At 40.3% G+C, this 15,005-nt stretch overlaps 1 protein-coding gene across 1 annotated transcript in view; it reads right to left on the minus strand.

The window, feature by feature from the left end:
- The window catches only part of SMARCC1 (SWI/SNF related, matrix associated, actin dependent regulator of chromatin subfamily c member 1), a 147,336-nt gene that overhangs the window by 115,169 nt on the left and 17,162 nt on the right, over nt 1–15,005 (minus strand). Inside the window, exons 4-7 of the mRNA XM_045004886.1 lie at nt 13,277–13,358; nt 10,954–11,046; nt 5,682–5,751; nt 2,464–2,533 (exon numbers count right to left, since the gene is read on the minus strand). Of these exons, the coding sequence (XP_044860821.1) occupies nt 2,464–2,533; nt 5,682–5,751; nt 10,954–11,046; nt 13,277–13,358 (315 nt within the window). The remainder of the gene's footprint in view (nt 1–2,463; nt 2,534–5,681; nt 5,752–10,953; nt 11,047–13,276; nt 13,359–15,005) is intronic.

Here is a 15,005-nt window from a genome sequence, read left to right on the forward strand (position 1 = left end):
AGGAAGTGTGGTCCCATCCCTGCCCCCAGCGAATTTGGTATTCACTTCTGCTGGACACAGACACACCACCACTGTTGAAATCAACGATTCCTGCAAGCATATCACAGCGGACATTTTGGCCCTATGGAGGGATTTTTTTTTTTTTCCAATAGAAATTTTACATTTAGGTTTGCAGATTCCTGGCACAGAGGCCATTTACGCCAAGCTGTCATTGAAATCTATACAGTTCCATGGGAAAATTTAGACTTACTTTCATGCTGGTTATTGGATGGCTGTAATGGGCATGCTTATAAACTAATTCTTATCTACTGTAAATTTTCATCTCATATTCAGACTACAAAGCATGGTGCAATTAAACGCTAAACAGTGCCTTTGAGAAATAAGTTGGTGGGTTTGTATATTTATTTAATAACTTTCAATCCAATTAGGTCAGTATATAAAAGTGTGGGGTTTATCTTTTTTTTTTTTTTAAACACATTAAGCATACACACAACCAATACAGAAAGCTACCTGGGATCTGAAAATATAGTTGTATTCTGCCTCTTACATCACACCATCAATAATAAAGATCCTCAGCTAACAGCTATAGTTAATTGTGGTTTTAACAAAGAGGGCAATTAATCATTGGAACAAATTAACAGAGAAGTGGTGAATTTGCCATTTCTTGATATCTTCAAATCAATTTCAGGAAGATATGCTTTAGTCAAACACAAGTTATTGGGCTTGATACAGGGGTAGCTGGGTGAAGTTTAATGGCCTGTGATATACAGGAGGTCAGACTGGATGACTGTTCTGGGTTTATGATCTATGAAAATACAAAATGGGATTAGACGGTGACACATATAAAATGGGAAATGACTGCCTAGGAAGGAGTACTGCAGAAAGGAATCTGGGGATCATAGTGGATCACAAAATAAAAATGAGTCAACAGTGTCACATTGTTCCAAAAGAAGCAAACATCATTCTGGGGATGTATTAGCAGGAATATTGTAAGCAAGACAGAAGTAGTAATGCTTCTGCTCTACTCTGTGCTGATTGGGACTCAAATGGATTATTGTGTCCAGTTCTGGGCACACCATTTCAGGAAAGATGTGGACAAACTGGAGAAAGTCCAGGGAAGAGCAACAAAAATGACTAAAGGTCTAGAAAACATGACCTATGAGGGAAGATTTAAAAAAAATAGATCTTTAGTCTGGAGAAGAAAAGATTGAGTGGGGACATAACAGTTTTTAAATTCATAAAAGGTTCTTACAAGGAGGAGGGAGAAAAATTGTTCTCTAACATCTGAGTATAGGATAAGAAGCAATGGGCTTAGGTTTAGGTCGGACATTAGGAAAGGCTTCCTATCTGTCAGGGTGGTTAAGCATTGGAATAAATTACTTAAGGAGGTTGTGGAATCTCCATCACTGGAGATTTTTGAGAGCAGATTAGACAAACACCTGTCAGGGATGGTCTAGACTCTAGATAATACTTAGCCCTGCCTTGAGTGCAGGGGACTGGACTGTCCTACGATTCTATGAAAAGGCACTGGACTGGGACTCAGGAGATTCAGGGTAAATTACCAGGTCTATCAGAGACATTGAAGGAAAAGGTGCCATATCACCAGTCCATAACCACTGGCAGTATCACACTGAGCAGCTGTATTACTGTGTAGATGTTAGTCTTAGGCTACGTCTTCACTGTGGAGCTTATGCCGGCACAGCCCTCTACAGTATACACAGCCTGTAGTGACAGAAGTTTTTCTGTTGGTGTAGAAACACCACCTCTCTGAACTGCATTAGCTACATTAACAAAAACAATCTGCTGTCAACATAACTGCGCCTACACTGGAGATTTTGTCAGCAAAGCTCTGTCAGTGAGGGGTGCGTTTTAGTCACACCCCGACACACAGCTATGCCAATATAATTTTCAAGTGTTATTAGAGTGAACAAAATCTCTTTTCTCTAGTTCTGGGTACTATAAGAATTACTAAGTCACTAGGAGGCCATACAGCATGAGACCAATACACTGTGTGTTGGGTATTCTAGCCTGTGTTGTACAGTCATTAAACCCCCCCCCAAAACAATTCAATCAGATGGTGTGTAAAATGGTGAAAAGGGGGCGTAGGGGTGGGAGGGTTTAAACTTTTATCTTACATGAAACCACCGGGCCTGACCCTGTGGCATTATTCTGTAGGACTAGAAAAGAAGAGTACAACTGCAGGCCATACAAAGCTGGGATGTCACCATTTTGTTCTGGATAACAATGTGCAAGTTCACTAAACTTAATCACAGCTGCAGAGCAGAAGGTGGTTTAACATCAGAAGAAATCAGACCCATGAAACCAAGAGGAACAGTTCATCTGTATGAAATGATGGATTAAATCATCTGCAATTTCAAACTTCTAAGACTTAACACTTCTCTTTTTTAAGAAGCTTTTTCAGGATTTAGAGATGAAGGGTCTCTCCCCATCTCCTTTCTTTACCTGTCTGGGTAAAAGCCCCAGTGCACCAACACCTGCTTATCTTTCTTCATCACAGGTCTCAACCATTCATCTGCAAAACGAAAAAACAGAGTCAGACTGAGATAGTGACTAACTCAAGCAGGGGGACCCTGCCACAGTAAGAGCAGGGTTTAGTTCAGTCACCTCTACCAAATGTCAGAGGAGGCAGGGAAGCTGCAGGCTGATTTTTAAGGTACATTTCTTTAATTGAACTACAGTGTGCTCAGGGTAAGCAGCAATATACCATTAGCTTCCGTATGGACTCTGCATCTGTCCTAAAAACCCTACTCCTGGCCTTTGGACAAGATCTGCAGTGGGCCATTAGAAATGCAAGATCCACAGTCCTGAATAGCAGAATGAGATAGGTAAGGAGCTGCTGGAAACATAGGGCATCTGAGCAGCCTTGCTGCCACACTACAATTTAACGCTTTTTTTTTTTTTTAAATCAAAGGCCTATTGTATTCCTTTTAGGCCTCTATAGATTCATAAATGGACCCACTGCCAATTTGTCCACAAGAATAAACTCACTTGAAGAGTTTAAGTCTCCATTGCTGACACTGCATATGCACTGCAGACTTTAACCCTGAGGTCACTGGCTAATCCCCAGAGTTTTAGCACCATGGTGACTGGTCAGTGTGTAAAGGCTTGAAAGTGGTCACTTGAAGGCACTGTACTAGAAGAGGGGGAGGATTTTTGGCTGATGGGAGGTAGAGCTGGGTTAAGACTTGCCTGCCCTTGAAAACTCTCCCTCTCCCAGCCCGCCCCTTCTAGCTGGCCGTCTCTCCCTGCCTGCTGCTAGTTTCTAACTCTAACGTACCAGGCTGAGAACCTGGTATGGAGCATAGAACAGCTCCTGCAGTACAAGGTTCAGTAAGGGGCTACTTAAGAGGCAGAAGTAAGGTGGAGCGAGCCAGGAAGTCTAGTTCCGCAGGACAAATATATCTGTTCTAAGTATTGTAAGGTTTGAAGCCCAACCCTTTCCCTCCAGAAGTTTTTTTTTGTCAATTGGAAAATATCTATTCCCCACCCCCACTGTGTCCTTGTCAGCATTCCCCTAGTCTGATTTACACCCATCAGCCTGTTTCACAGGAATTAAACTTCTAGATAAAGTGTACCTGATACAATCCTTAAAAACGCTCCTCTTTCAGGAAGATGGTTTTGAAGTGAGAAATAACTAGCCTTACATGAGGGAAAATTCACAGATTCTAAAGCAAGCGGCCACCATTGTGATCATCTATTTGACCTCCTGTATAGTACAGGCCATAGAACATCCCCAAAATAATTCTTAAGGCATAACTTTTAGGAAAGGAGTGTGCTAACTCAGCAGAACTTCCAAGACAATGCTGACCTAGTGAGACTAGTAATCCAGTTCTTGTTTCCTTCATGCAGAATGTTGTTACTAAGACACCTGTAATGACAATTGGTGCTTGGATACTGGCCAAACCAGGGACAAAGGAAATGAGTTTTTCCTTATCTTGCAGTAAGAGCATGAGCATGGTTCCAATACAGTTAGATAGGTAGCTGGCACTAGAGTCAATAGTGGTTTTTCTGAATGATGTTAGCTGTTTCTAAAAGATGTCTTAAAATATTATTTCCTCCCCCGCTCATGGCATTGGAGAAGGGGGAGAGGTGTTTAGAAATCTGGAGAATACTACCCATCACATGATTTTTAAATGTAGGTTAGAGTGCGAGTCTGAACTATGCAGTAGTATTTCTTGAGTTCATGGCTCCATTTCAGTCAAGCTGTCCCTGAAGCTCAGTAAAGTCAGGACTTAAACAGAGCCATGTAGCTCTATCTAAGAACATAGTTGCAAGTTCGCCACAGATGTCAAACTGCGCTCCTCCCTATTCAGGAAACAAATGGATTAAAGACAGCTTCTGAACACAAATGAGGTAGTTATGTACCAGCATTATGCCTCTTGGAGTGCAAAACACATTCAACCAAGGGATGCCAAAAGGATAAAACACAACATGCTGCAGTCTACACAGAGCTAAACACTCCCATCTAGTGGAAATCAGGCGCCAGGGCATAACAACACTATTTCATCTTTCTTTGCGATATGTTGCATCAGGGAAATCCAGTTCCACAGAAACAAAATTATATTGGACAATGAAATTTGAAAAAGGAACTTTTTGTAGTCTTATCTTAACAAGTAAGGTTCTTTAATAGCTAGCTAGATGGTGTACGATACAAGCATGATAAAATGCTTCTAGATAAGCTATGAAACTTCAGATAATAGTCTTAAATTAGAACTACAATATGGTCTTGATTTATCTAACCCACTCATTTCATTAATTTTCACTGATATTGCTCTCACTGCCACTTGTGGCTTAACCAATGCAGACATACACTGGGAAGCAAGGATGCTAACCACACTTCTATCCCTATGAAACTATACAAAGTAGTTTTTAATTCTTAGGTGTTTTATTTTGGCTCCAGTGTTCTCTACCACAGATCTAGCTCTGTTTCTTAAGAGGTACTATTAGGAAAGCAGAACATTTAACCTTTTTGCCTATTCTTATATACTATCAATCCTGTCGCAACTTAATTTTCAGTGTCATTTTTGTACTTAGTCCTGGAAGTGTCGATGTGGAGCTGTTTTAGCCACAATCCCATTGCATATGGTTTGAAATACGTAATTTGTGTGGATTAGCTCTATCACCCAGAGATCAGGGGCAAAAACAAATCATCAAGGTGAGGTGGTCCATGGTAGGTTCAGTCTCAAGCCCTGCTTACACCACCAATTTGTAAAAATTTTGTCATCTATGACCACTCCTTCCTTTGGCTCTTCCATAGTCTTGATTTTCCTTTGCATCTCTCTCCTCTAGATTATAAATTTTGAGGCATGGAATGTGATAATCTGTTTTACGCAGCACCCAGCACACTGCCAGCGCTTAATGCTAATAGCACAGTCTTTCACTCCATCAAGGCCTACATCATCATATGCTTTCCAGAAAATACAGTTCCAGATCTATAAAAACACTCAGTGTACCCCAACCCACCCACATCCCCATATTGTGATGCAGGACACTTAGGACTACAAACCATTTTAAGTCAAATCTTGAAAGTTACTGCTTTCTGAACAGCTCTCAATATTAAGTTGAGTGCATCTTCCTACCTAGTGGCTTTGTATAGCAACCATCACTTTAGCAGTTAAGTGTTTTAGTTACAAGATTCAGACAAACTCTGTATGATTTACCATCATCCAGTGAGGTAGGATTAGGATAAATATGGTGGGTGGCCTTTGCCTTCTCATCAGTGATGGTTCCCTATGGAAAAAAGTGAAACACTGCTTGAGAATCCACAGCTATACAGAAATTACTTCCTCCTATAAACAGAAAAAACTTTCCACTTCAGAAACATTAATGGGTGATTTTACTTATAATATAGTAAGATCCAGAACCTAAGTGCTCAACCCAATTACTTCCAATGTTCTAAAGGTATCAGAAAAGTAGGTTACTGTTCATCTTTTGAAGGTTACCGCTTCCCCTAACTATGCTTTTCTTTATTTTAAGAAGGATTGCTTCTGGCACACCATCTTGTCTCCATCTGGTACCACCCCTTCTCACCTCAATCTTTTCTTTCCTCTCACTGCTTTTCTCATTCTTCATTTTCCCAAATCTTAGTCTATGAAAGTCTATTGTATACATTCCTATGAGAAGATACCCATAATTGTGTTTGAATATAAACACTTTGATCCAAACTGTAATTTTAAAGTGACACTGTCAAATTTATTTTTTTTTAAATAGACTACAAAAATTCCAATCTCTGATGGATCCTCCTTTAAATAGCACGTCCTGAACTTTAAATAAACCTAAAAAAGAGTTCCTAAAAAAAAAAAGAAAAAAAAAAGAAAAAAAAAAGGGCTGTTCTGCTCTGCCTTGAATGTTTAAAAGGATCTGTTTCACAAGGGAAAAGACAACTATGAAGGAGAAAACAATGACACTGACAATATTCAAAGCTCTGTCAAATGCTCACAGTAAATTATAAAAGATGCTATTTTCACTGACTTCTTTGTCAGAATAATTTTAGGTATTCCTTTTAACTGTAAAAGATAAACATGTCTGTCTGAAATTATGTATTTTCAAGTTGATAGTGTCCATTTAAATATTATAATATTCAACTGTTTATTGATTTTAAAAAAAGACATTTGTTAACTGAGGATGCCATATTGCTTGACTGGTGTATTTATAATACAAAATTGCCTTTCCTCTGCACTAAAAACATCAAGATTATCCAATTTACTACACAGAGCCTCATAGTCACTACACAGCAGACAGAATCATACCCAAGGGACAGTCGGACTCTACAGATATATTTCTTCAAAATCTATGGAATTTTTCTTCGGTAGAGGGAGATGTATTTACAGAAATGGAAATGTTGTTTAGCATTTTTCACACAAACTGTATTCCAAAACATATATTACAGAATTAGATACTAGATGTGACAAAGTGGGACTGTTCTTAATGTTTCCTCTGAATACTGTGGGGTACCTCAGTTTGCCCTATGCATTTCTTAAGTCTCTAGGACAGGTATAGGCAACCTGCGGCACGCAAGCTGATTTTCAGTGGCACTCACACTGCCCGGGTCCTGGCCACTGGTCCGGGTGGCTCTGCATTTTAATTTAATTTTAAATGAAGCTTCTTAAACATTTAAAAAACCTTGTTTACTTTACATACAACAATAGTTTAGTTATATATTATAGACTTATAGAAAGAGACCTTCTAAAACCGTTAAAATGTATTACCGGCACACGAAACCTTAAATTAGAGTGAATAAATTAAGACTCGGCACAGCGCTTCTGAAAGGTTGCCGACCCCTGCTCTAGGAGATGAGATTGTTGCAGAGCAAAGGGCCAGTGTGCATAAATGGCCGTCACTCTGTCTCCTGGCAACTAATGGCCAGGGCCCTTCCCCCCCTGCAAGTGGATAGCTAAAGGTGTTGGAGAACAAAGAGATCAGGTGACCTCCAGCCTAGGAAAGAGGAAAAGGCCAGAAAGGAGGGGTTGGAGAGTTTCAGTCTTGAGCGGGCTGGGGAATCGTAGAGCCCCCAATCTCGGGGTTCTAAGTTCCCTACTACCCAGAAGGACCTGACTAAGGGGGTCCTGTTTATGCCGATGACTCTGGTGTGGACTGTGTTCCTGTCATCTAATAAACCTTCTGTTTTACTGCCTGGCTGAGAGTCACGGAGAATTGCAGGAAGCCGGGGGTTCAGGGCCTTGTCTCCCCACAAACTCTGTGACACTAGGGTAGTAGAGAGCATATGGTTAAGTTACAGGAGATAGAATGATGAATAAATCAAAGCATTCAGCAGACAAGGCTACCATCTGCAAAGGGAAAAAAGTTAGGAGACCTATGCATGGGAGAAGAGACGCATTTAAGATGAGAGCAGAGTATGAGGCTGAGGCTACACTTGCAGTTCAAAGCGCTGCCGCGGCAGCGCTTTGAAGCGCTAAGTGTAGTCAAAGCGCCAGCGCTGGGAGAGAGCTCTCCCAGCGCTGTCCGTACTCCACCTCCCTGTGGGGAATAACGTACAGCGCTGGGAGCCGCGCTCCCAGCGCTGGGGCTTTGACCACACTGGCGCTTTGCAGCGCCGCAATTTGCAGCACTGGAGAGGGTGTGTTTTCACACCCTGCTGCAGCGCTGCAAATTTGCAAGTGTAGCCATGGCCTGAGAGAGATACCACCAGAAGGCTGTTCAGATGGCAAAGTAAATCCCATTCTCCTAAAATTTACTACTTTACACTCACATAGCCCATTTCACATCTCAAACTCCTTTTTCTACATGAAGGAGTTAATCATCATCCTCCCAGTGAAGAAGGTAAGTATTATTGCCATTTTAAAGACAGGGAAACTGAGATAGTTGCTTAAGTGACTTGCCTAAAAACACACAGAAGTCTAATATAGCCAGGAACTGAACCTAGACTAGACCATCCTCTACCCAGGTGTGCATTGGCCACAAAAACACTCCTTTCTCTATATCAGGGATGAGCAACTTTAAGAATAGGGCCACAAAATACATTAAAACCCTTTGGTGGGCCCAACATTCTTTTAAAGAGGTTATATATTGCATAACTCAAACGTTTGCCACAATTAACATGTTAACATTCAGTTAACCTTGTATTAACACTGTAAAACCAGAGTGTTATTCAAAATAAAAGTCCCTTTTAGCACAACCTTGAATGTTTTTTTTTTTTTTTTAAAAAGAAGATTCAACCTAAACCTTTCACTAACTTTTTTTCAGTTTCCAGAAGAGGAGGGGGATTAATAAATGAAAACAAAAAATAAAAATATCTTCATGTTCTTCTCTGCTGTTTATTATTGTTACAGTATCTTGCCTGTCGGAGGGAAACTCAAGCTTGAGCCTGCCTGTGCACTAAGGAGGGCACATCTATATCATAAGCGGGAACAGTTTCATCAGTCAGTTGGTTCCTTCCTTAGACTTCAAATGATTCAGTGTAGAAAAGTTACTTTCACAAGCATAAGTAGCCCCAAACACAGAACACAATTTCAGTGACCACTTTCTCAGATTTGGGAAATGGGATTCAGAAAGCAGTTTTCAAAATTGAATGCCTCTTTCATCCTTCTTTCAAAAAAGGATCAGCCTGCAGTCTGCTCAGTTCTAGTTGGTGTTCACTGAAAACAGATGCAAATGAATCATTAAAATGGATGAGGTGAGGTCAAAGACTTTCAAAATCCTTAAAACATTGGTGGAAATTAAGCCGCAGCAGTTCAATGCCAGTAGTGTACCCGCTAAACACTGACTTGGCACGCTTGCAGTTTCAATGCAAATGCAGCACATATTGTAAAGTGGCCAAAATCCAAACCCAACAGGAGAATCTTAAAAAATTCAAGCTTACTCAGAAACCACCCAGGTGAGCAATGAAATCCAACATATCTGGTCCATGCCTTGCAATTTCAGATTCAAATGTCAGATTTTATCAGCCAAAAATGCCATAATACAGAAAAACAGAATCTTCCATTTTTTCCTGAAACTCTAGTATCAGAACTTGCAGTGTTTTTCAAACAATATCCCCTCAAAGTGCAAATAATCTGTCAAGAGAGACAAAATGGGTGAGGCAATATTTTTTTTTATTGGACCAACCTCTGTGTAAGCTCGAAAGCTTGTCTCTGCCACCAACAAAAGATATTACCTCACCCACCTTGTATCTCTAATATCCTGGGACCCACATAGCTACAACACTTGCATACAATAATCTCTGAAGATATTTATCATGATTCATCCATCATACTTCAGTGTATGGCTCCAAGTCACCATACTTTACATACACTTCACTGAGAAAAGCAACAAATTTGCTATTGTTGCCACCTCAGATTATGTTTGTAACTTTCATGACCACATTCATGACATGATCAAAGTTCAGTGATTTTCCACACAGACTTTTGATGAACAATTCAGTGCAGTGTTGGGCAATTCACTTCACTGTGCTTCAACAAATGTGCAAACCTGACCTGTGATGTACACACAGTAGGTGGTCTGTCCGTAACAACAGCAGGCAACTTTTTGAAAATCTGCAACAGCCTCCTGAACTCCACTAAAAATATCTGGGCCCTTTCCTGTTCTGTGTAATTAGGCTAACTTCATAAGCTCTTCGTGCATGTTAAAACTAGTGTAAATCGTCTAGATATATATCAGTATCTGACCTGCATCTGATACATCTGTACTCTAGTGTCAAAAGAAATGAAGAACAATTGAGCATAATTTTGGTTAACTTTTCTTCCACGTGTTCATGCGTATCTGAAACTCGTTGCAAAACTATACACTGAGAAAGATATACTGTTCTGAAATTTTTTTTTAAACCATTTTCTCATCAAGTGGAAATGCCTTTTTCATTTACATTTCACATCGACTATTAGCAGTGTATTTGTCATACTCGGCATTGCGATTGGTGCTGTAGAAATGGTTTAAGTTGTATTCTTTTGTCACTGCCATGACTCGCAAACAAATGAGGCACTGAGGCTTATGTCCATTTTCAGTAAAAAGATATTCACGCTCCCACTGTTCATGAAAGACTTTTCTTTATAATTTTTTTTAACTCGTGATAAAATTAAGACAAAAGTATCAGCCACGGGTTTGTCAACACACCACTTCCCACCACACTTGTGGTGCAGTGGATACAGACGTGCTGTTTCAGGGTATTGAATCCCCCTAGTGATCAGTCTTCCACACTAAAACAAGCATTTTATACTCTCAGAATGTTTATCACAGCAAAAAAGTTGAGCAATAAAAATAAATGTCACAGCAGAATAAGTCATGTGTTAACTGTTGGCAGGCCAAATAAAATGATCTGGAAAGACTAATGCAGTCCCAGGACACTGGTTGCCCATTGCTTCTCTATACTATTTAATTTTTGGAAGCTCATTCTAAAGTAATATCTCTACAGTTGTCCTTTATAAACAGCTGCAAAAACGTAACCTACAAAAATGCAAGGCTGCTACAAACATCTGTTACCTGGTGACGTTTGACAATGTCCTTTAGTTTATTAGCCAACTTCAATTCAATATCTGGAATGAGGTAGATTGTTGGTCTGCTCAGACAATTATTCTAGAGGAGAAAAGACAAAACTTTAAATCAGAAACTAGTGGATCAAAGGCATGAACCCATCAGGGATTAATTACTGCATTAAACATTACTGCTTGACAAACACTAATGCAAAGGTTCTGTGAGGAGCCTAACTAGGCATTTTAGTGCCCGTGGCAAGCAAGCATATTTGCACCCCCTAGAGGTGATGTGTGGGTGGGTGGGGACATGGGGTCATGTGCCCCCCCCCTCCCAATTTCTGCCTTCCATGTAGCAGAGAGGTTTTCAAACTGTGGGGGTATGCCCTATAGTTTGAGAACTGTTACCTCCTGCCAGGAGCTGTTAGATCAGAAGTTGGTGTGAGCTGGGGCACTGGCTGGCTGCCCGGCAGCCCTCTCTGCCCTTTTCCCTGAGCTGCACCACCTCTGCACAGATGGGCACTCCCCAGGCAGGGTGGGCAGCACTGCTCTGAGTTATGCCCCAACATGCTTCCGCCTCTCCCCTAAAGGGGCCCAGCACCACCCCAGGAGCTGGTCCCTGCCAATGGAGCCCAGCTGCCATGAGATGCTCCAGTAGTGTCAGGGCAGCAGTATGCAAGTGCCTAGGGGAACATCTCATGGCAGCTGGGCTCCACGGGTAGGGGATGGCTTCAGAGGATTTCACCGGCCAGTGCTGGGCTCCACGGGTAGGGACAGGCAAGAGTGCGGTGGATGGAGCTCTGCCTGGGGAGCATCCAGCTGTGCAGAGGCAGCCTGGCTCAGGGAGCAGGGCAAGGAGGCCTGCTGGGCTCCCACCAACTTCCAATCCCAGAGTTTGAAAACCCCTGTGCTAAATGGAAGGCAGAAATGGGGCACGGGGGGGTAGGAGGGACACAACAAGACATGTGACCCTGTGACACTCCCCACGCTGCCCATTTTTTTGCACCCTGGGTGGCTGCCCTGCTCACCACACCTGAGTTCTGTGCACCAGCATGTTCTTGGTTCATTGAAGAAAATGGAAAGATTCTCAACTTCACTATGCTTTGGATCAAGTCCTGAGCATGCTACTGTAAATGGAAAACTAAACACCATGTTCGATACATCCAAACTAGCATCTCACCCTACAGCACTAGGGTCTACAGATTTCTACATTACCTAGCACAGTGGGTTTAGCCATACTAAATGTTTATTTTAAAATAAAGTGAATATACAGCTATCAAATCACAGCAAAACAATTTATTCCAAAATGTCAAAGAAGAGTTCACTTTTTGGGTTCTTTCCCTCCTGTTTCTGATTTTGCTAAATACTTTAAAAGTACATCTTGAAAGTAGTACAAGCAAGAGTATTGGCCTAGACCCTATGGATTATCATAGGAAACAATCACTGACACAATAATAAACTTAATTTTAAATTGACCTGCTCTGGTGGGGAAGTGAGTAGATCACTGCAATGGCACAAGGACAAGGGATGAGTTATGGGATATACAGCGCTTTTCCACCTCTAGGTCAATGGTTCAAATTTGACTCTGGAGAGGAATGAGCTGCTACCATATGATAGCTGTTCTGTGGCTCAGACAAATGAGTTGGAGTTTCAGTCCATTTACTAGTGGAGAGGTATTCTCATCAGAAACAAAACGAGAACTTTCACCCTTGCTGGACTTTGATGAACAAAATTAATTATCTGCACACTCCTCAAGGTGGCCCCTCCAAGTCAGGATTGAGGCACATTGGTGGGATGTTGAAGTTTCTATTGCTGCTGCTCATAATGTACTTCTACACCTGCCCTGACAACCCAGCACCTTTCAAGAGCAGTAAATTCACTTTTTGCCTTAACGTAAGTGGCCAGGCTTTTGTAAGAATAGTTGTTTCACAAATGTTTACAACTTCTTCATTTCCTAAATTCTAAAGCACAATGTTTTAACCTGTTAAAGATACTGGACTGTATATGCTCAATTTTATTTTAAAGTTAAAAAATAGTTGTCTAACAATTTTAAAGCTCAAAATTATTTCCCCACCCTATCAGGTTTCTCTGTACTAAGTATTCCCCCTAGTCAACCACACTAACTAATTTCAGAGATTCTCAATGGGAAGAAAGGAAGATCAGACTGAAAAAGAGAAAAGTTACATTTAAACAAATTCAAGAAAGGTACAAAGTTTGGAATTCTTATGCAGGTCACACCTCTAAGGGACCTAAAAGCTAGAAGGTCATTTCCCCAAAGAAAGTGGAAAATACATTAAGACAAAACAGAAAATGTTTACGGTTATAAAATTTCTTGCCTGAACTAGTGTTTTTTCAATGTTCATGAACATCTCCACATTTCGATCCATTCGCGATGGATTCTGCAGATCAAACCTCCGCCTGTAAATGAGGAAAATGATTGAAAGATATTAAAGACTTCAACTTGCCTATTTTCAACAGCAAAGAATCTTTAGACTTTTTTATATTTGGTTTTGACCAAGAAGTGATATTTAAAACTATGCACATTCTAACAAATTATATTGGTATATTTAATATTAACAGAGAACGGATTCTTACAGTATCTGCATGCATGAACATAAATTATTAACAGAGTTTTAGAGCACAATAGAAATGGTTCAACCATGTTACTCTTGCTCCACTTAGTAAAAAAGGATCAGTCAATCCCAATCAACAAAATGCAGTTGATTTGTAAACTCTTAGTAGCACAATGGAATCCAAGGCTGAAGTTCTATTATCCAACATGATTAGCAACAAAACCTTGGAGCAAGACAGGTAGCCAATTAACTACATTTCTATACTCTCTAGAGAGTTCAGACAACAGCAATTAATTAAAAGCAGCTGAGAATGTCATTTGCTTTTACTGAGACAGAGCTCACAATGGCATCAGCAGCCGACAAGAGACAACAGCACTGGGAGCACAGACAAATCAATGTTTATGTCTTTAAACACTGCTTTCTATTTATATTTCTGTTGCATTCACTAGTCTATTGGTTATGTTGAGCAATCAGTTGTAGGCCTACATTCTAACCTCAGAAGCACACAGCACATCTTATTAAATCCACTACTATGCTTTTTTGAACTAGGCACATCTGAAAAAAAAAACACTATTCCACGCAGGAATACATATTGTAGATGTAATTGAAACAATGTATTACATCCATCCTCACACTGGAATGTGATTCTTGGCCTATTGTTAAGTGGGAAATCTTTTATAATAACCCAAGTTATTAATCTAATGATGCAGAGACACAGTAATGTGACATCTTTCTGAAGTCATGGGATGGATTCGTTCAAATCTAAAATGATTTACTTTCCCACCTCAATACTAAGGATTTGGGTGACAGCTGTAAAGAATTTTAAAGGTTAGGATATATATTTAGATACAACAAGAGCCTGCAATTTGACAGGCTCCAGGAGTTTCTGATCTCCAACAATTCACCTTGCATTATTAATTTGTTAAATGCTAGCAGTGTGGTTATCTGCAGTAAGTGGTTGTGAGCTTCACTTTGGCAACCAGAAGGATTAGAAACAAAGCTGCTGATAAAGAATTCAGTATCAGGTTCTTAGTTGGGGTGTATGACTTTCTGTCCAAGCATAGTACTACACACAATAAAAGGGATTAAGTGGTTGTTAGTGTACAAAGTGTAGTAAGCGGCAGTATACTTAAAATACACAAAACACCTAAGATTGTTACAGCTCGTAAATATGTAATGACATTAAATTCAGTTTTACACATCTTGATGTGCAAGTTTGAATTTTACAATTTCAAAAGCTCACATTAACTTAAATATTTATAACCTCACAATCTCATGTAATTTTATGTTAATTTACTAATCTAAGCAAGGGCATTACAGCTACCACTTTACCTTTATCTATCTGAGGCCCTTAAGTATTGCAGCACATATGGTCCTCCACATGGGGGGATCTTTATAATACACCAGAGAGGTGCACATCACTAGACATTCACATTTGTGAAAGGTTGTTTCTTTCCCTAGTGGTTTCGATTTTCAGCCAGTGATATGGGAT

The sequence above is a fragment of the Mauremys mutica genome, chromosome 2, assembly GCF_020497125.1.
Source record: "Mauremys mutica isolate MM-2020 ecotype Southern chromosome 2, ASM2049712v1, whole genome shotgun sequence".
Lineage (NCBI taxonomy): Eukaryota > Metazoa > Chordata > Testudines > Geoemydidae > Mauremys > Mauremys mutica.